The sequence below is a fragment of the Rhincodon typus genome, chromosome 30 (assembly GCF_021869965.1).
Source record: "Rhincodon typus isolate 14 chromosome 30, sRhiTyp1.1, whole genome shotgun sequence".
Taxonomy (NCBI): Eukaryota; Metazoa; Chordata; class Chondrichthyes; order Orectolobiformes; family Rhincodontidae; genus Rhincodon; species Rhincodon typus.
Window position 1 is genome coordinate 10,747,319 of NC_063361.1, and position 22,804 is coordinate 10,770,122.

General features: G+C 42.3%; 1 protein-coding gene across 1 annotated transcript in view; it reads right to left on the bottom strand.

The window, feature by feature from the left end:
• Positions 1 to 16,055, bottom strand: part of LOC109921648 (integrin alpha-8-like) — a 121,655-nt gene extending 105,600 nt beyond the window's left edge. The window contains exons 1-2 of the mRNA XM_048614461.1: positions 15,789 to 16,055; positions 3,170 to 3,300 (exon numbers count right to left, since the gene is read on the bottom strand). Coding sequence (XP_048470418.1) covers positions 3,170 to 3,300; positions 15,789 to 16,018 — 361 coding nt within the window. The 5' untranslated portion in view covers positions 16,019 to 16,055. The remainder of the gene's footprint in view (positions 1 to 3,169; positions 3,301 to 15,788) is intronic.
• Between the last annotated feature and the right edge of the window lie 6,749 nt (positions 16,056 to 22,804).

The following is a 22,804-nucleotide window of genomic DNA, read 5'->3' on the forward strand; positions in this document are numbered from 1 at the left end:
TCCACCACAGCTGCACACTAATAATGGCACGGTGGCTCAGTGGTTAACACTGCAGCCTCACAGCACCAGGGACCTAGGTTTGATTCCAGCTTCGGGAAACTGTCTGTGTGGAGTTTGCACATTCTCCCCGTGTCTGTGTGGGTTTTCTCCAGGTGCTCTGATTTCCTCCCACAGTCCAAAGACATGCAGGTTAGGTGGATTATCCATGCAAAATTGCCCATTGTGTCCAGGGATGTGTAGATTAGGGGGATGGGTCTGGGTGGGATGCTCTGAGGGTTGGTGTGGACTTATTGGCCCGAAAGGCCTGTTTCCACACTGTAGGGATTCTATGATATGAATAATCTTTGAGCACAAATTTTGCAAAGCTCTGAATCAAAGACCAATGCAGTAAGCAAGTCAACACACCCTGCGAACGAGAATTATATGCATGGTATCTGGTAATGAACATGGGTCAAAAAAAAGTTGACCATTGTCATTAGTTCTTGATTTGATATGAGCTGTCTCCTGTTCTCTTACTCCTTAAATTATTGAAAAACATACAGTCTATCAGTTGATATAAAGTAATTCATAACTGGAACTCTTTCACCACACACATACAGTAGTCATTCAAATAATGGAACTTCATGCACCGTTGAAGATTCTCCCCATTGTATATCACTCTAAGATAGATGTTGAACTTGTGAACTCTGGCTGGTTGCTGAAAGTTACATATTATCTTTGCAATGAGGTGGCAGCAATATAGGACAATTTACTGCTTCTAACAACACTACTATATCTTGAGCTGTGGGGCCAAAAGTAATTTATAATGCTGAATGGGCTCAAGGCAATGTCCTTGCCCCACCGATGCCTTAATGGTGGAAAATCCAGACTGACATCAAGTCACAAATGGGTAAAACTTCCAAGTCCATTTAAATGGAGAAGAGGTATCCAATCGACATTTCCTTCCATTCAAATAATTACTTTACTACTCAGAGTCTACTTCTGCCTCCTTATTCCAGATCCCTGGGGAAGGGTATTAACTGGACAAGTGCAGAATATTCAATTGGAAACCTGAACTCTGCTTTCCTGTTGGCATTTCCCTGTAGTGATTGGGGCATAGGATATTGATAGGATGGGGAAAGAGAAGTCTAGTGCATTATACAAATATGTGATTGGCTTTTTTGAACATTGTAGTCCCTTTCTTGTTGTGTTATGTCTTACAGCAGATGTTCAGTACACATTTAAGAGACATTCTCATGATATCATTGCCATATCGTGCACGTGAGCTGATGGTCTAAATGTCTCAGTCTCCATCTTACTGGGTCCTCTTGCAGCATGACTGAGGGAAGAATGTTACAGTTTACATCCAAATTTTCATCCAAAACCAATCAGCCAATGGCGAGACCATGAGGGGGACCTTCCCCTGGAATCAAGGCCATCAGGGAGGATGTCTTGTTGACTTGAGAGATGCCAGCCAATACTAGACTGGTGCATAGATGGGGTGATGGGGGTGGGTAGGGTACAGTGGGTGGCATCGTCGAGTGGGTAGATGAGTTTGGTTGGGATGGGTTGTCTTGTTGGGAGCTAGTCAGTCGTGGGGCTAAGTGCTCAGGTTGGTTAGAGATGAAAATAGATGGTGAGGGTTAGTCAGGTTTGCTAGGGCCAGCAGGGTGGTTGGGTCGGATCAGGACTGGGGATGAATTTTGGGAACTTTCAGGGGTCAGCAGTTGTTTGGAATTAGTGTGCAGGTTAGTTGTATAGTTAATCAGCAGTTTGATTAGGGGCTGGATTATACGTGTCCCTGTCACGTCTATTTTCAGTGGGTATGGGGAGACCATGTAACATAGATCAAAAGGCTGGCACACCACATTACCATCCATCCTCATGTTCACCCATGCAGTGCAGAGTGTGGGTGGGCACTTGCCCACCATATGTAAATAAATAGTGAATGGTCAACTGAACTTAATAAAAACACAATTAACTCCAAGATTATGCCAGTCAAGTCATAAAATGTTGGCATGGGTTAAAAAGCATGAGTGGGATTTCTGCATTCTTAAAAAAAATGTTTAAAATGCCAGGAAAGAAAGGGGCACTATCTTGGGACGAGTATGCCCTTTGTTCATTAGGGTCACTCCGGCAAGAAGATGGTACCACCCTCTTTCCTGGCGTGGATGTATTTTAAAAAGTCACCACCTTTCCTATGCTGCCAAAAGAATCCTGCCCAATGCCACCAAAATTGGCTCATTTCGTCATCCATCAGATCCACCTTCGTGGTCCTGCTGGTACTACCTGAGCTGCCAGTCACTCCAATTTGCCAGCAGTTCCTGTGAATGGGACTAGCTCCCATTGAGGGACCCCCTATGACTGAGGGGCAGGTTGGTTGTCAGCTCATGATGGAAAACAGTTGAGGCCAAAACATTGAAAACATATCGTTCTTAGGACTGAAGGGATCAAAGGACATGGGAGGCATGCAGGAACAGTGGACTGAGTTGCATGATCAGGCCTGATCATACTAAATGACACAGCAGGCTTAAGGGCTGAATGGCCTACTTTTTTTCTATTATTCCTACGCTTGCCATGAACTTTCTTTTGGGTATGTGGTAGAGAGAGAAGCAGGCCATTGCCTAGGAATTGTTTGTCTAACATTTCGCAGATAACTATCCAGTTCCCAGAGGGTATAACCAGGAACAAATCAGTAGCATTTCAACAAAACTTGGAAATGAATTTATTCATTATACTGGAGCTCCATGTTGATGTATATGCATTGAGTCAGACCAGTACGCTCCATTCACAAGTTTTAATGCTTTTTCAGAACTGTCCACAGTCCCCACTTAAACTCTAACTCCCTTTCCCGAAGAGTCCATAACAGCAGGGAAATTCCTGTCAGAAATTCAAACTTCCTGGCAATACCCACCGAGCCGACATATCAGGAATTCTATGGAGTGCCATCGACAGCTCAGGCCATACATCCAAGCTGTGATGTTCCAGAGACCGGAAGATCTGGACCTATTTATTTTATACACATTATCATCAGGAAAAGTGTTCAATATTCCACTGATATTAAAGGGAGTTAGGTGAGTGACAAATCTTCCTCAAGTTGAGCTGGGTTACACTGTTCTTGCAGACTATAATGTGAGAGGCTACAAACTCCACAACTTACAGTGTTAACTAAGTTAGTTGTTGAACTTACCCTCAGTATCGAATGGTATTATACTGCATTGATGTCCATTATTCAACCAAGGGCAGAGAAACACTGCTCCACCTTCTACTACATCTTCTTGTGTTGTATTTGCTTTGGGGGCGCCAATAAGGATACCTGGACTGCAAACAGGCAGAAAATCTTTGAATTATTTTTCTCTATTGTAATACTTTATTTAATTACGTATAGTTTGTTCAGTTATCTCTGAACTGAAAACCTTTCAATTTATTTACTTCATATCACTAGTTAAATGTATTACCTTGTGCACAGAAATGTAGCCAAAACTTTTCTGCATTCCACTATAAATACCTTAAAGGTACTATAGCTGAGATGTGCAAATGCAAGATTGTACAATATCATACATGTTAGTTATGTTAATCTGACACAGAAGGAGGTTTTCTGAAGTTAAATTATCTCCAAGATAACAGATCCAGCGATGGAAGTTTGGAATTAAATCAACTTTCTATGATGAATTGATGCAGCAACCAAAGATCTACCTACAAACAGAGATAGCAAAAACTGCAGATGCAGGAGTCAGAGATAACACAGTGTCGAGCTGCAGGAACACAGCAGACCAGGCAGCATCAGAGGAGGAGGAAAGTTGACGTTTCGGGTTGGGACCCTTCTTCAGAACAAATGTATTGTGTTCCTCCCATTCCACCCTGTGTTATCTCTACCTACAAACATATGTCTTGGGAGCAGGAATAGGCCACTCAGTCTTTGACCTGCTTTGCCATTTGATAAGGTCATGGCTAATTTGATTATGACCTCTCATTTCCATTTCCATCTACCCCCATACCATCTTACTCTCTTATCAATCAAAAATTCTTATTCCAATTTAGGAATATTCAATGGCTCTGTCTCCATTGTTTATCTGGGGAAGAGAATTCCACAGACTATCAAACACCAGGTGAAAACAAAAGCACTTATTTCCATTTTAAATGAGGGACCCTTAATTTTTAAACTGTAGGTAATTGCCCTACCAGTCCAAATCACAGATTAGTGCATAAAATAGACGACTAGTCATTCAGAGATTGGTGTCTTTCCACACATCTTAAAATAATTCTACAAGATGTACCCTTATAGGGAGGGATGGTTAGACTGCAGAGGCATTACAATTATCTCAGTCCACACTAGAGGATTATGGCAACATAAGCCTAAACATTCTGGACTTGGGGAACTGCAATGTGCTCCTATGTGGAACTATGTATTGGATGAATAGAAACTCTCAAAAGAATTTATTATGATGAAGCATTTCTGTGCATGCCAGAAATCCAACTGAGGAAACCAAACTGAAGTGTGACACTACTAAATTATTTGACAACAATGTATTTCCAAATTATTAATCCATAAGTAAAAACATCTTATATGTATGAAATGACAAGAAAGTCTGATACAGATTTTAACATCAACACATTTCGACTTGAACTTGCTATTTTTTTAAACCAAGTTCTTCTTCCACTGCAGTGGAATAATATCTTAAATTTATTGCTTCTCTCATTTTCTTTCTTCATTTCAATATTATTCATCCCTTCCTCTTTCTCTCCAGTGTCTATGTTTGAACTATTCTAATGTAATCTATTTTTCCACCATTGCTATTTGACTGTCTTTCATTCCATGTTCTAGCCCATCTCCTAGCTCTGGCCTTGCAATACTCGCATCTTTGTTTCTCTGTTTCATGGTTCTAGCAGTGCATTAAGCTTGCAAGTGAATTTGTGCACGTTTATTTGAAACTATTACGAGTGCAATGATCCAAAGGCAAACACATAACTTCTCAGCTCAGTACTGAATCCTTTGAGCCCTTACTGAATCCTTTGATTTATGACATATAAAACACAGAGTAAACAGTCATAATGTAATCATAGTCCTCAGTTGAAGAGTAGAAATGTAAACATCTCAAACAATTGCGTTGCCATTTTTTTCACCTCATTACAATGTGTTAATTTGTATAAAACACAAATACAAGAGGTTTCCTACTGGAAAAAAATACTGCAGCCCAGAAAATATACCATGTCTTTGGCAGAAGCAATTTTGTCTGCACAATCTAGGCCAATATTAGTTATCCATTTCTATTTACCTTTGAGAATGTGGTTGTGAGTTACCAGTGGAGAAGGGAAAGCCCCAAATAAAATGTTTAAAAGACTTCATGAATTTATTCTGCACAAAATAATGTGGAAATTGCAAAACACAGTTGGATAATTGGAAGTAATTAGTTACTGGTAATCATCTCCATTGTCCTTGGCATCTGCCTTATTTTCAAACCTGTCATTTCCTCATCATTGATCATCATCTAGCAACAACAAAAGCACCTTATTTTTACATAGTGCTTTTCGAATAACGAAAAGTTCCAAGTGCACCTCACAGGAATACTATAAAGGAAAAGTATGACAGGGTGCCACATATGGAGGTATTAGGTCAAAAAGCTAGCTTTTAAGCAGCTTTTTCATGACGAAAGTGAGGTAGAGTGGCAACAAGGTGTAGGGAGAAATTCCAGAATTTGAGGCTGAGACATCTGTAGGTACAATGATCAAAGGTGAAGTACTTAATACTGGCGATGCAAAAAAAGCCAGGTTTAGGATGTGGGCATATGGGTTTGTGTGGCTGGAAGGGATTATAAAAATAAGGAAGGGTGAGGCTATATCAGGATTTGAAAACAAGGATGAGAATTTGACATCAAGATGCAGTTTCACAGTCACTGCAGGTCAGTGAGAGGAGAGGTGATGGGGGAAAGGCATCTGCTGTGAATTAGGCTGTGGAGGGTGGAGGATCAGGTAGTGTTTGGGAAATAGGAAGGCTGCAGAAGGACTTGGACAGGCCAGGAGAGTGGGAAAAGAAGTGGCAGAATGAATACACTACAGGAAAGTGTGAAAGAATAGAGGCGTAGAATATTTTCTAAATGGGGAATAGCTTTGGAAGTCTGAAGACTTAAGAGTTCTAATTCAAGATTCTGTTCAGGTAAACATGCAGGTTCAGTTGGCTGTTAGGAAGGCAAATTCAATATTAGCATTCATTTGGGTTTTAAAAGAGCAAAGATGTACTGCTGAGGCTGTATAAGGCTCTGGTCAGACCACAATTGGAATATTGTGAGCAGTTTTGGGTTCTATATCTAAAGGATATGCTGGCATTGCCTGGGGTCCAGAGGAGTTTCACAAGAACGGTCCTGGGGGTGAAAGGCTTTTCATATGAGGAGCGGTGAGGACTTTGGGTCTCTACTCGATCGAGTTTAGAAGGACGGGGGCGTGATCTGATTGAAACTTACAGGAATTGAACCTGGGTCCAAAGAGAGGTATAACATCACTGTGCTGCAAGTTCCCTCCCGGAGGCCTGCATAGAGTGAGTGTGGAGATGATGTTTCCGCTAGTAGGACAGACTAAGACCTGAGGGCACAGCCTCAGAGTGAATGGAAGACCCTTTAGAACTGAGATGAGGAGCAATTTCTTCAGCCAAAGGGTAGTGAATCTGTGGAACGCATTGCCACAGAGGGCAGTGGAGGATTGTATTTAAGACAGAGATAGATAGGTTCTTGATTAGTGAGGAGATCAAAGGTTATGGGGAGAAGGCAGGAGAGCAGGGTTGAGAAACAGCTCAGCCATGATTGAATGGCAGAGCAGGCTTGATGGATCAAAAGGCCTAATTCTGCTCCTATTTCTTATGGTTTGGGTGACCATCATTTCATTCTATGACCTCAAATATACAAAGGGTAGAATGTGGAGAGAAACTAGAGAGAGATGTGATCTTGGGTCCAAAGTACAGGGTCTCATTAAAGGAAACATAGCCAGACTAAATGTAGAGTGTGGAACAAAAACAGAAGTTGCTGGAAAAGCTCAGCAGGTCTGGCAACATCTGTGAAGAAAAAATCAGAGTTAATGTTTCGGGTCCGGTGACACTTCCTCAGAACACCTCAGGATGCTGCCAGACCTGCTGAGCTTTTAAAGCAACTTCTGTTTTTGTTCCTGATTTACAGCATCCGCAGTTCTTTTGGTTTTTAAATGTACAGAATGTTTGAATTGTTGCATCTAGAATCAATGGCCTGAATGAGGGTTTTAGCAGTGGATGAGTTGAAATGGGCAAAGTTGGCCATGCAACTGAAATAGATAAAAGTGAGCTTGGCATTAGCAATGAATAAGAGGCTGAAAGCTCATCTCAGGTTCAAAAGTAAAACAAAGATTGTGAACCAGCTTGTTTAACCTCAGACAGTTGTCAGGGAAAGGGATGGAATAGAGGGACTAAAACATTAGCTTCACCAATATTTGAGTGGAATAAATTTCTGCTAATCCATTACTATATGTCGGATAAGCTGCCGAGTAATTTAGCAACAATGAAGGGCCTGAGAGTGATGGTAGCGAAATAGAGCTGCATATTATTAACAAAGATATACAAACTACCGCTGTGCCTTTTGACAATGCCATCAAGCAACAGTAAGTTGATGAGCAATAGGATCAGGTTAAGGAAGATTCTCCGGGAGGGAACTTGCAGCACAGTGATGTTATACCTCTCTTTGGACCCAGGTTCAAGTCCTGTTTGGTCCCAACCATGAGGCATAACAAAAAAAAACTAGATCCTTGGGGAACACCAGAAGTAGTGCTTTGAGAGCAGGAAGAGAAGCCATAGTAAGTGATTCTCTGGCTATGATTAAACTGATAAGAATGTAACAAGGTGAGAGCAGTCCCACCCACCTGAATGTTAGTGGAGACATACTTAAGAAGGATAGTGTTATACTGCATCAAAGGCTGTAAATGATTTAATAAGAACAAGGAGGGAAAATTCATCTTTCTCACAGTAACAGAGGATTCTTTTTTGATGTTGATAGGAGTCAATCCAGTACTGTGATAGGTACAAAAATCTGTTTGGAGGGATTCAAACATGAATCTCTGGGAAAGCTGGGAATAGATTTGGAAGGCTATGAAATTTCAAGGTCTGGAGGGTGGAAAGGTAGATTGGAGATGGGGCAGGACTTTGAAATGTCAGTGAGTCATTGGTTGCGTTTTTTTGATGAGAGGGTGATGGCACTGGATTTAAAGGATAAAGGGGCGACATCTGAAGAGAGTTACTATTGGCTAAGCTGGGGTTCAGCGGGCAGCTGGGTGATTGGTGGTTCAGTGGGAAAAGGACCAGGGAACAGGAGGTTAGTTTCTATTGCTGCTGACACAACCAGGGCAGAAGTATGAACACGATCATTCCAGAGAGGGCATGATGAGGCACTGGAGAGAAGCTAGAAGAAGATGTGAGTTTGGGACCAGGATAGGGGGGTTGTCATTAAGGGAAACACAGCCAGATTAGTGGAAGGAAGACACTTGGCATTGGCAGCTCATAGATTGTCTGAATTTTAGTACCAAAGAGGTTCATCAGCTCCTTGCAGTTGGTATTGGAGGTGAGGAAGGAAGGACAGGGGAGGTGAGTCTGAGAAGATTTTCTGCAACAGGGAAAGAACTCCTATGGTTTCCTGTGCATTCCACCATGTTCTGGGAGTGATAAGTGGTTTTGGCAGCTGAGAGCAGGAGCTAATAGTGTTTTATCTGGACCATCCAGAGGTCTGATGGTAGCTCAGTTTAATCAGTTGTCCCCTGTATTCTTTTTAAGTCTGTGCTCCTTGGAAGGTGAAGGCAGTACAAGGAGGAAGGTGAGAGAATTATGGTTTTCTTGAGGACAGGGTCATTGAAGATGGAGGTGAAGGTGTTGAATAGATCAATAGCTGTAGAAATGTTGTGGTGAATGGAGGAACAAGGGATAGACACTTGGAATTTTGAAAGTGCAGTCGTATGTAAATTGGGGATAGTTTTTTTTCCAGTGATGGGTACAGAAGGAAGTAGGATTGAGGCACAAAAAGGGATCTGGGTGTTGAGTGATATAGAAAATGGTCAGAGATGGCTTTATCTGTAAGTGAAACAGTGGAACTAGCAAGGCTACATCAAGTGACAAGTTCAAGGCATGCCCACGATTATTGCAAATGGTGTTTTCATGGAGTCACAGATTTAGGGAAGGCTTGAATGTATAAGTTGAAGATAAGAACAATCAAGTAAAACATATTCATTATTTGAGCACACATAAAGAGGCGTTATCGACACTGGAATGGTGAGTAGGATGAGGAGTTGTCCTCTTGCTCAAAAACAGAAGTTGCTGGAAAAGCTCAGCAGGTCTGGAAGCATCTGTGAAGAAAAGAATCAGTTAATGTTTCGGGTCCAGTTACCCTTCCTCATAACTGATGGCAGCTGGGAAAACGTCAGTTTATATGCAGAAAATAGGGAGGGGGATAAGCTAAGGAGTAAATGATAGGAAAAGGATAGAGCCCGAAGACAGAAAAGAGCAGTTGGACAGACAAAGGAGTTGATAATGATCTGGCTAGGAAGATGAATAGCTGTTCATGTGGACTGTTCGTGACTGACAATAGGTAGTGTATAATGGCAGACTATATGGTAACAAGGCCTGGTGTGTGGGGTAGGGGGTTAGGTCATGGGAGAGTTTATGCCCTAAAATTATTGAACTCGATATTGAGTCTAGAGGGCTGCAGGGTCCCCAAGTGGAAAATGAGGTGTTGTTCTCCCAGCTTGCTATGAGCTTCGCTGGAACACTGTAGCAAGCCAGAGACAGAGAAATTGGCCAGGGAACAGGGTGGTGCATTGAAGTGGCAGGCAACAGGTAGTTCAGGGTCTTTTTTGTGAGCAGAACGTAGATGTTCTGCGAAGTGGTCACCCAGTTGATGCTTCATTCTCCCAATGTAGAGGAGACCACATTGTCTGCAGTATGCTGTAGACTAGATTTTGGGAAGTGCAGGTGAAGTGTTGCTTCATCTGGAAGGTATGTTTGGGCACTTGGATACTGGGAAGGGAGGAGGTAAATGGGCAGGTGTTAACCTTCGCCGGTTGGAGGGGAAGGAGCCATGGGGCTATGGGGGCTGTTGGGGATGAAGGAAGAGTGGACTGGTGTGTTCCGGTGGGAATGGTCCCTACAGATGGCGGACAAGGGAGGGGAGGGGAATATGTGTCCAGTGGTGGCATCTCACTGGATGTGATGGAAATGTGTCTGGTGATCTTCTGGATGTGGATGCTGGTGGGATGGTAGGTAAGGACAAGGGGAACCCTATCACTGTGTGGGAGTGAAGAGAGGGGGAGAGGGCGGTAGTACAGGAGATGGGTCGGACCCGGTTGAGGGCCCTGTTGACAATGATGCTGGGGAATCCTTGGCTGAGGACATTTTGGAGGCTCCCTTGTCGAAGTTGGCCTCATCTGAACATATGCAACGGAGACGGAGGAACTGAGAGAATGGGATGGAGTCTTTATAGGAAGCACAGTGTGAGGATGTATAGTCCAGGTAACTGTGGGAGTCAGTGGGTTATAGTGGATATTAGTGGCCAGTCTATCCCCAGAAATGGAAACGGAGATGTCGAGGAAGGGAAGGGAGGAGTCGGAGATAGACCAGGTGAAAGTGAGGGCAGCGTGGAAATTCAAAATTTTCCAATTCCGGACAAGAGAGGGAAGCAGCACCAATGATATCATCGATATATTGGAGGAAGAGTTGTGGGTGGGGACTGGAATAGGACTGGAACAAGGAATGTTCCATGTACCCCATGAAGAGACAGGCATAACTAGGGCCCATATGAGTACCCATGGCCACTCCCTGACCTGAAGAAAATGAGAGGAGTTCAAAGAGAAGTTGTTGAGGGTGAGGACGAGCTCGGCTAAGCAGAGGAGGGTGGTGGTGGGTGGGGACGGTTCAGGTCTTTGCTTCAGGAAGAAATGGAGAGCCCTAAGACCCTCCTGGTGGGGAAAGGACGTGTAAAGGGATTGCACGTCAATGGTAAAGAGGAGGCGGCTGGAACCTGCAAACTGGAAATTCTGATACTGGTGTAAAGCATCAGAAGAATCGCGGAAGTACGTGGGCAGGGATTGACCAGGGAAGAGAAGACTGAGTCAACGTAGGAAGAGATGAGTTCTGTGGGGCAGGAGCAGGCTGAAACAATGGGTTTGCCTGGACAGTCCTGTTGGTGATTTTTAGAAGGAGGTAGAAGTGAGCTGTATGGGGCTGGGGGATTATCAGCTTGGAGGCAGTTGGGGAGGTCACCAGATGAAATGAGGTCAGTTACCATAGTAGATACAATGACCTGATGTGTCATGGTGGGGTCATGGTCCAGGGGAAGATAGGAGGAGGTATCTAAGAGCTGGCGCTCAGCTTCTGCAATGTAGAAGTCAGTACACCAGATTAGAACAGCACCATCCTTGTCTCCTGCCAAGGGTCAGTGAGATACCACCTCCAGACACATATCCTCCTACCCTCAGAGATAGTAAGAACTGCCGATGCTGGAGTCAGAGATAACACAGTGTGGAGCTGGAGGAACACAGCAGGCCAGGCAACATCAGAGGAGCAGGAAAATTGACGTTTCAGGTCGGGACCCTTCTTCAGAAATGGACTTTCTTGGCATCGGCAGAAGTGACAAGGTCGGTGGCGTCAGTGGGAGAGGCAATGGTGATCATATGGTTCATGGCAACAGGCACATTGAGGGAGAGGTTCTGGGTAGGTTTGAGAACTTGGTGTTGGAAGAGGCCTGTGTTTGGTGGTAAGACAGGCAAGTTTAGTGTACTTTTGGTTTATAATGTCAGAAAGGGTGGAGTAAAACCGTTGGTTGAAGTTGTGGATCCTGTGTAGAATGAAAAGCAGAAGAGGTCCTTTGCAGGTCTGCGAGAGGGAGGCTCTGAGCTGGGGTAGGGTTAATTGTATTTATTTTGTTTTACCATTTCAGGGCTTCCTGATGTAATTGCTAGACCTTAAACACTTTCTGAACTGCCATCATGTTGTTGTATAGGAACACGCAGCAGCTAATTTTTGCACAGTAAGCTCCCACAAACAGCAATGACGAAAAATGATCAGATCATCAGATTTTTAACTATTCTCCAGGACAATGAGTGTCACTTGCCCAGATTCTCCTCAAATAGTGCAGTCGGATATTTTACACCCTCTTGAGAGAAAAGACAGTCCTCAGTTTAATAGCTCATCAGATAGGCAACATTTCTGTCAGTGCACTCTTCCCTCAGTACCAGCCTGCGTTGCAATCTTTGTGGTATAGCACCTATCTTCACTTGGAATGGTGCCCATTTCTTAAAAATAAAAACCCTCTCCCACATCTCCATTTTGTTCCCGTACATTGTCCTCATCAATCCTTCCTTTTCTGACGTGCCAAGACAGCAATACAGAAATCACTGTTATCTGATGTTCTTGCTCTAAAAAGGTCTCCAGATCTTTGATGACTCAGTCATTTTTTCAGTTCCTCTTAATGCCTGAGATTTTGAGTGCAAGTAATTTAGTTCATTGACACTTCTGAAAATTCAGTTGAACATCTGCTAATCAAAACTTTCACTTTCTGAACAAGGTGTAGAATCATAGAGTCATAAAGTCATACAACACAGAAACAGACCCTACGGTCCAACCAGCCCATATTGACCATGGTCCTAAACTAAACCAGACCCACCTGCCTGCGCTTGGCCCATATCCCTCCAAACCTTTCCTATTCATGTACTTATCTAAATATCTTTTAAACATTGTAGCTGTGCCAGAAGCTACCAACTTTCTCTGGCAGTTCATCCCACACACGAACCACTCCCTGTATAAAAAAGTTGCCCCTCATGTCCTTTTTAAATCTTTCTCCTCTCACGTTAAAAAAAGGCCTCCTAATTTATAAGGTCACCCCCTCAACCTCCTACACTCCAATGGAAAAATTCCCAGTCTTTCCAGTCTATTTTTCTATCTTAAACCTTCCTTTCCCAGAAACATCCTGGCAAGTCTTTTCTGAAACCTCTCCAGTATAATACTATATCCTTCCCAGAACTGGAGACAGTATTGCAGAAGAGGACTCACCAATGTCTTGTACAACCTCAACATGACACCCCAATTCCTATACTCAATGGTCTGAGCAATGAAGGCAAGCATGCTAAATGCCTTCTTAACCGCCCTGTTTAACTGTGATGCAAATTTCAAAGCATTACATACTTGAACCCCTAGGTCTCTCTGTTCTACCACTCTAACCAAGGCCCTACCATTAATTGTACAAATCCTGACCTTGTTTGTGGTACCAAAATGAACTATCTCACATTTATCTAAATTAAACTCTATCTGCCATTCCTCAGCCCATTGACCCAATTGATCAATATTTCTTTATAATCTTAAATAACGTTCTTTACTGTCTACTGTACCACCAAATTTGGTGTCACCTGCAAACTTACTAACCAGGCCTCCTATATTCTCATTCAAATAATTTATATAAATAACAAACAAAAGTGAAACCAATACCAATCCCTATGGAACACCGCTGGTCACAAGCCTCCAGTCCAAAAAACAGCCCTCCACCACCACCCTCTGTCTCCTACTATTAAGCCAATTTGGTATCCAGTTGGCAAGCTCACCCTCAATCCCATGTGATCTAACTTTACTAATTAGTCTACCATGTGGAACCTTGTCAAAAGCTTTACTAAAGTTCAAGTAAACAACATCTACTGCGCTGGTCTCATCAATCTTTTTGGTTACTCCATTAAAAAGCTCAATCAAGTTTGTGAGACGCGATTTCCTTCACACAAAACCATGCTGACACTACCTAATCAATCCTTGCCTCTCCAAATGCCTGTAAATCCCATCCTTCAGAGTCATCTCCAACAACACACCTACCACTGATATGGTAGTGATGTTGTGGTGATGCTACTGCACAGCTGCCCGCTCACTATATAATTTGATATCAGGTTGCAATTTCATTTTATAAAAATAATTTTTAAAAAAAAGTTTGTGGCAGGCTGGGATTTATCTTTAGTTGCCATCAAAAAGTGGTAAGTGGGTCTTCTTCTGTTTGAAGCAACTGGGTGGCTTGCTGGACAACTTCAGAGGTCATTTAAGAGTTATTTACGTTGATGTGGAACTGGAGTCACATAGAAGTCATACTGGGTAGCAGCAACAGCAGGTTTGACTTTCCTGACACACAGTCTGGGTTTTACAACACTCTGGCAGCTCCACAGTCACTTTTACTTAGTGCAGGTTCTGATTTTGAGACTTTCCTCCATCATCTATTATTGGATTTGAACCATCCCTGGACTTTTAGCCCAAATGTCTGATTACGAGGGTAATGCCATAAACCCATGAGACGACAATAATCAATAAAGTACATGGTTTCACCCTCCCGGTCTCCACCTAGTTTCTGTTTTGACAAAAAGTAATACACACTTTATTCCTAATTTCTACATCTCTAGACCGCGCATGTGTAATATCCACTGGTTCTGCTTTTCTGATTTCAAACGATTACGTGACTCCCAAATCTACCATCAGTGACTGATCATTACTGTACAAGATAGTAATGGATGAGAATGGTCAAATGGTACATCTCAATCCATTCATCCAGAAATAGTTGAAAGATCCCTTATTAATCACTCTTTGGGTAATTGTGCGGGATAAAATGTGTGATCGTGAATTAGCAAATTGTTTTACGTTTTTTGTCATTTTTGTCACATTTTAGATATAAATATGAAAGAGTCTGCTGCTTCCTCCTCGTCTATTATGATTCATCACACAAAATTTAAATTATCTCCTTTGTTTGAAAAGTTATTTGCTGACATCTTTTACTTGTTTAAATTGGTGGCATATTTAATTCTTGAGATTTAATTTGTAGCATTTGCCTTTTCTTTAACTTGTGTCTGCACGACAACAAAATACAATTTTGATCCCTTTTTCCCACATAAGGAGTCCAAGATGTTCCATTTAGCCACTAAGCTTATTCTCCCCAGAATTTTATCCGAAAACGACTTCATAGAGCTGTTGGTCCTACTGCTAGACCATTAATCCAGAGGCCCAGGTAGTGTTCTGGGCACCTGAGCTCAACACACACATTACGGCAGATGATGGAATTTGAATTCACTAAAACTCTGGAATTAAGAGTCCAATGCTGACCATAAAACCATTGTCGATTGTAAGGAAAAACCCTTCTGCTTCACTAATGTCCTTCAGGGAAGGAAATTTATTGTCCTTACCTGGTCTGGTCTACTTGTGACTCCAGACCCACAACAATATCGTTGATTCTTAGCTACTGCCCCTTGGACAATTAGGGATTGGCAATAAATGCTGGCCTAGCTAGTGACACCCACATCCAAGGAATGGATTAAAATAAAACCTTTCTACAAGCGACTCCCATTTAAAACTTTCTTAAAAAGTTGACACTTCATCAAAGTATCTGGTCTGAATTATAGACTCCCAGTGTCAGGTCCAGTGTTCTTGCCCCTGAGATGTTAGATTGTCGATCGATATTATGTAAATGTAAATTTTTTTCAGGACCGTAAGACTCTGCCGTTATTTTCACCCATCTTGTTCTTCTTGCCTCAATCATCATCCATTGTCAGAATAAAAGGCAGCTTTTTTTAGGAGGTCTGCATGTGATTGAAGGATTCTCTTTTTTCCCTTTTTGCAAAAGCAACCACTTGCTAGTGAAAAGTTCCTTATTCAGACATTCAACGCACTGCTAACTCCTGTCTTGTTGAACATTGACCACAGGTATAAACTCAGGCTCTGTGTGCGGCACTTTGCTAAGTCTCCAACAATGAACAGAATATCAACTGGTAAAATGCAAAAGCTACAGGCAAGTACTTACTTCCCATCATCTGGCAAGTAGAACTCGACAGAAAATCCAAAATAGCTTCCTTCAGGTCCTGAATAAATGATTGGATTCTCCGCATCCAAATTGAATGCACGGAGGTGCAATAGTAGAAATAGAAAAACTGACAAAATTCCCATTAAATACCAGGCATTCATTTTCCAGACCTTTGTATCCAAATCAAACAGTGCTAAAGCAAAATAGGAGTTGAGTAAGTATTTGATCATGTGTCACTCCCTCAGCTAGGAAGGGAAATTACGTTTGTTGCTTCTTGAGGTTTTATGATCACTGTGGTTAAACATGATCCTTATGATAACATTTATCAGCACATGCAGTGACTTGCTCTCTGCAAAAGAAAAATGCATGTTCTGGGTTGTAAAGAAGACTAACTTCAGCCACTCTCTCTCTCGAAAGCTCTTACAAACTGAATGAGCAGATGTATTGCATGTAAAAGGCAACAGGCAAGTAAGAAATGTGAAATAGAATTAGAATGACAGTCAGACATTGAACAAAACAATGACCTGGTGGGATTCCTGATACATTTACTCAGTAAAGAAATCAGATTCTATGTTGAAATGTTGCACCTCCTTTTATTCCTTATTGAATTTATTTCAAAGGTGAGCTAAATATCACCCTTCTCTGATCACCGCTGAGCATTAAATTTGACTCTATGCTGTTCTAAAGAGATTTAAGTTTGAGACAGAAGACTAACCAAGGTTTGGCATTATTGGGCATGTATCCAAAGAGATAATAATAATAATTGCTGTAAGAGGTGAAAGATCAGATTGCTGGACTATAAAGAGAAAATTGTTAACCAACGCATTTCAAGATTTAAAACAAATTCTTTTACGTGTTATGGACACCAGGCAAAGCCAGCATTTGTTGTCCATCACTAGAACTGGCTTTCAGAAGGTAGTTGTGAACTGTTGTACACCCAAAGTGCTCTTAGGAGGGACAATTAGTATTTTGATCCACTGGCAGTGAACAAATGGCAATATAGTTTCAAGTCAGGATGGGGTATGTTATGGAGGTTACTTAGAACATAGAACATAGAACATTACAACACAGTACAGGCCCTTCGGCCCACGATGTTGTGCTGACCTATTATCCTACTCTAAAATCAAACAACCCTGCATACCCTACATTTTACTATCCTCCACGTGCCTATCCAAGAGTCGCTTTGATATCCCTAATGTATCTGACTCCAGTACCACTGCCGGCAGCGCATTCCACACACCCACCACTCTCTGTGTAAAGAACCTACCTCTGACATCTCCCCATACCTTCCTCCAATCACCTTAAAGTTATGCCCCCTTGTAATAGTCATTTCCGTCCTGGGAAAACGTCTCTGGCTGTCCACTCTATCTAAGCGTCTCATCATCTTGTACACCTCTATCAAGTCCCCTCTCATCCTTCTTCGCTCCAATGAGAAAAGCCCTAGCTCACTCAAACTTTCCTCATAAGATCTGCCCTCCAGTCCAGTCAACATCCTGGTAAATCTCCTCTGCACCCTCTCTAAAGCTTCCACATCCTTCCTGTAATGAGGCGACCAGAACTGAACACAATATTCCAAGTGTGGTCTAACCAGGGTTTTATAGAGCTGCAGCATAACCTCGTGGCTCTTAAACTCAATTCCCCTGCCAATGAAAGCCAACACACCATATGCCTTCTTAACAACCCTATCAACTTGGGTGGCAACTTTGAGGGATCTATGGACGTGGACCCCAAGGTCTCTCTGTTGTTTCACACTGCCAAGAATCCTGCCATTAACCCTGTATTCTACATTCAAATTCGACCTTCCAAAATGAATCACTTTGCACTTTTCCGAGTTGAATTCCATCTGCCACTTCTTTGCCCAGCTCTATATCCTGTCAATGTCCCGTTGCAACCTACAACGGCCCTCCACACTATCCACAACTCCACCAACCTTCGTTTCATTGGCAAACTTACTAACCCACCCTTCCATTTCCTCATCCAAGTCATTGATAAAGATCACAAAGAGCAGAAGTCCCAGAACAGATCCCTGCGGAACACCACTGGTCACCGAGCTCCAGGCTGAATACTTTCCATCTAATACCACCCTCTGTTTTCTTTTGGACAGCCAATTCTGTATTCAGACAGCCAAATTTCCCTGGATCCCATGCATCCTTGCTTTCTGTATGAGCCTACCATGGGGAACCTTATCAAATGTCTTGTTAAAATCCATATACACCACGTACACTGCTCTACCTCCATCAACGTGTTTTGTCACATTCTCAAAGAATTCAATAAGACTTGTGAGGCATGATCTGCCCCTCACAAAGCCATGCTGACAATTTCTAATCAAACTGTGCTTTTCCAAATAATCATAAATACTATCTCTCAAAATCCTCTCCAATAATTTGCCCACAAGAGGTAAGACTGACTGGTCTATAATTCTCAAGATTATCTCTACTCCCTTTCTTGAACAAGGGAATAACATTTGCCACCCTCCAATCATCTGGTACTACTCCAGTGGACAGTGAGGATGCAAAGATCATTGCCAAAGGCATAGCAATCTCTTCCCTCGCTTCCCATAGTAACCTTGGGTATATCCCGTCGCCCAGGGGACTTATCTATCGTCATGTTTTTCAAAATTCCTAGCACATCCTCCTTCCTAACATCAACCTCTTCGAGCATATCTGCCTGTTTCACACTGTCCTCACAGACAACAAGGTCCCTCTCACTGGTGAATACTGAAGCAGAGTGTTCATTAAGGACCTCCCCTACCTCCTCTGACTCCGCACACAAGTTCCCTCCACTATCCCTGATTGGCCCTACCCTCACTCTGGCCATCCTCTTGTTCCTCACATAAGTACAGAACGCCTTGGGATTTTCCTTAATCCTACCCGCCAAGGATTTTTCATACCCTTTTCTAGCTCTCCTAAGACCATTCTTCAGTTCCTTCATGGCTAGCTTGTAACCCTCTAGGGCCCTGTCTGATCCTTGCTTCCTCAACCTTAAGTAAGCTTCCTTCTTCCTCTTGATTAGATGTTCCAATGTCTTGTCATCCAAGGTTCCTTCACTTTACCATCCCTTCCTTGCCTCAGTATCCAGCACTCGTAGCAAGTGCTCTCTAAACAGCCTCCACATTTCTGTTGTGCTCTTACTCTGCAATGCATCCAAACTTCAATGATTTCCTGTTTTGAAACTGCAGATTTGCATAGCTTTCTCACCAGCATGGTATGTTCCACGTCCTTGCATAAGTGTACGCAATTCAGTGGGAAATATCCTCAAGCGTTATTCTCACTAACCTGATTACTGTATTCGGATTGGAGAGCAGGCAATTTATTGGGTGGCTTTGGTCAGACACAGTGCTGTGCTGTGTTTTACATTTTTTTTTCCCTGGGCTGTAACTGGATTGTAGAAGCATTGTAATTTCCCTTACAGCATTGTGAAATGCCATCCTGTAAAATTTAAATGGTATTGAATGCCCAGTGGATGTTGATGTCCCTTATGTAGGGAGAGAAAAACAAAATCCTCAGCAGTCTCATTGCTGGATCTATTGGAGTATTAACATAATGGAACCTAATAACTACTGTTAGAAATGCAGGTAGTTATGTTTCACCAGCTGGGAACAGGCACACTGCACTAACTGGATCTTTAAAGTACTTGTATTCCCATATATCTGCTGCCCTTGTCCTTCTAATGATAGAGGAAACGGGTTTGGAATCCGCTGTTGAATCATAGAATCCCTACAGTGTTGAAGCAGGCCATTCAGCGCATTGGATCCATACCAACCCTCCAAAAAATAGCCCATCCAGACCCACCCCTGTACCCTAGTCCTGTCACCCTGCATTTCCCATGGTTAATCCAACTAGCCTGCACATCCCTGGACACTATGGGCAATTTAGCATTGCCAATCCACCTAACATGCACATCTTTGGATTACCATGATGGGGAGGTGCCAGTGTTGGACTGGGATGGACAAGGTCAGAAATCACACGACACCAGGTTATAGTCCAACAGGTTTATTCGAAAACACAAGCTTTCAGAGTCTTACTCCTTTGGACTGTGGATCCAGAGCATCCTGAGGAAACCCACACAGACACGAGGAGAAAGTGCAAATTCCACGCAGACAGCCACTCGAGGGTGACCAACAACAAAGTCTTTTTTTTAACTCAAGCTCAAAGGTGAGTTTATTACAAAACTATTGCTGAAAGTTACTAAGTGAAAACATTGAGATAAAACACAGCTACAATGATTAAAAGTAGATACAGATAAAGTATACTTACAAAGGTGAAAATAAGATTAATCTGTAAATGTTGAACTCCCTGCTACTCATTTAAAGATTGTCTTTCCAAAGTGATGGTTTATAAACATTGAAATCCAAATATGCAGTTGCAATGGCTTATGTAGTTGAATAGTTGGATGTTTCTCCCACATGTGGATGGAGTAGAGTCGGATCTGGGAAGAAACAAAATCTCCTTCATGTTGCTTTTAAGGCAATGCAGGTTGTAATCTCATTCAGAATAGCTGTCCCTGCTGATTTGCCTTTCTTCCCTCTCCCTGTTGATAGCCCTCTCTCCGTTGATATCTCTCAGGGAACCTGACAGTGTTCAATATAAAATGGTTTTACACAGTCTCACAGCAAACTTATGTTTAACTGGCTTCTATGGGACCAGAAGTATGTTGGTTGATTCAATCTTTCAGATAATCAAGAGGTATGTATAACCGCAGTAAACCCTGATCAAGTGAAGCTTCGAGACATCAACATCCCTCAAAGAAATCTGCAGAAAAACATCAATAAAACTCCTAAAATGAATGTAAAAACACAGCAAGTAGGAGAAACATAATGCAGGGTGTATCCACATCACTAGGTAAAAATTGAAAAAAAAGGCCGTGGATGCTATAAATCAGAAGCAAAAACAGAAAGTGCTGTAGAAGCTCAGCAGGTCTGGCAGCACCTGTGGAGAGAAATCAGACCCCGAATTTTCAGTTGCCTGCCACTTTAACACACCACCCTGTTCCCTGGCCAACATCTCTGTCTCTGGCTTGCTTCAGTGTTCCAGCTAAGCTCAATGCAAGCTCAAAGAACCGCACCTCATTTTCCACTTGGGGAGCCTGCAGCCCTCTAGACGCAATATCGAGTTCAATAATTTTAAGGCTTGAGCTCTCCCATGTCTTACGCCAACCCCCACACAACAGGCCTTGTTAACACACAGTCAGCTATTCCACACAAACCACTGTTAGCCACTAACAGTCCCCATTAATAGCTATTCGCCCTCCTAGCCGGATCATTATCCACTCCTTTGTCTGTCCAACCACTGTCCTCTCTCTTTGGGCTCTATTCCCATCTATCGTTTACTCCTTACTGCGCCCCCCCACCCCACCCTACCTTCTGCATATAAACTGACATTTTCCTCGCTACCATCAGTTCTGAGAAAGGGTCACTCAACCTGAAACATTAACTCTGATTTCTCTCTACAGATGCTGCCAGACCTGCTGAGCTTTACCAGCAATTTCTGTTTTTGTGTACATATCACTGTTATACTTCAGTTACAGTATAAATACTAGGACATCACAGTATATCACAGAATTTGAAGTAAACAATTTTGCCAGTTTACATTGAATGCCGGTTGATAAGGTGCTGGTTAAAACAAAGTTTACTATTTTATATACTCTCTATAAATGTGTGTCTGTGTGTTTATCAATCTTAATACGGCTGGTATGTTAACTTTTGATGTATCAATGTCCCACAAAATTATGCTGGGATTTCATGTGGGGATCTTTTTAGGCTCCGTATTTTTCTCAGAAACTTTGAATTCTCATACCCTGAGAAGAACTTTTTGTTTGGGGCAGAAATACAAACTGTACCAATCTGCTTCTGGGTTTGCCATGGTCATGTGGCATCCACCATGAGATACTGACTGGAGGCTGCTATCTCGCAGCAGTTTCAATAAAAGCCACAGTATAGGCCAGACTGATGTCTTGAGAGCTCGCAATATGGTGTCAGAAATAGAGCTGGGATTCTGTGTTGAAGAGCTGGAAAAAGGAGCACAGCTACCGACAGAGAGACACAGGACACCTGCTACTAATCATCTTCACACTAGCCCCAGTTGAATGAAAAGCTGAGATGGATGTGCAATGCTAACAACACCCATTATTATCGTCCAAGGGTTAATCAAATTCTAAATGTCTTCTTTTGTGATTGATGCTGAGATAACATACCAAGTCTGTCGGCTTTTGGGAAAACAGCAAATTAATATCTGACTTCTGCGGAGCCGCCTTTTTAAACTCGTTCAGTCTATTTAAAGAAAGAATTTTATAAAATATTTGGGCCTACACAGTTATTATAATCCTTTTCAAGGTCTTGACATTGGACTCTATAGTCCACCTGAAGCTTGATCAATGATTTCTTACATTTTACCACGCCTTGGTTAAACTGAGAGCAGTACAGGATAAGGCACATGAACACTTTTATTTTGAAAATACCCAATGAAAATGTGCGAAGTGCCTTTGACACATTTGAAATAGTAGATCAAATGTTAACTGAGATCAATGAACTCAATATCGACCAGGAGGAGAAATTGGTACTTCTGACATATGTGGCTTATTGAATCTAAATTATTTCAATATTGCTATTTTAATATAACAAGGTGTAGAGCTGGATGAACACAGCAGGCCAAGCAGCATCAGAGGAGCAGGAAAGCTGACATTTCGGGTCTAGACCCTTCTTGCTATTTTAATCGTTTTTTTTTCTTGTCTTGTATTACTTCCCACACTGTCACAAAAAGCTCAAATCAATTTTGATTTTATTCACTCAATGGATGGTGGGACTCTGGCTAAGCAAACATTGATTTCCCATTCTTAATTGCCCTGGATAAGGAGGTGGTGAGCTAACTTCTTAAACTGCTCCTGTCCTTGGAATCAGAGATAGTAGGAACTGCAGATGCTGGAAAATCCGAGACAACAAGGTGCAGGGCTGGATGAACACAGCAGGCCAAGCAGCATCATAGGAGCAGAGAGGCTGACGTTTCGGGCCTAGACCCTTC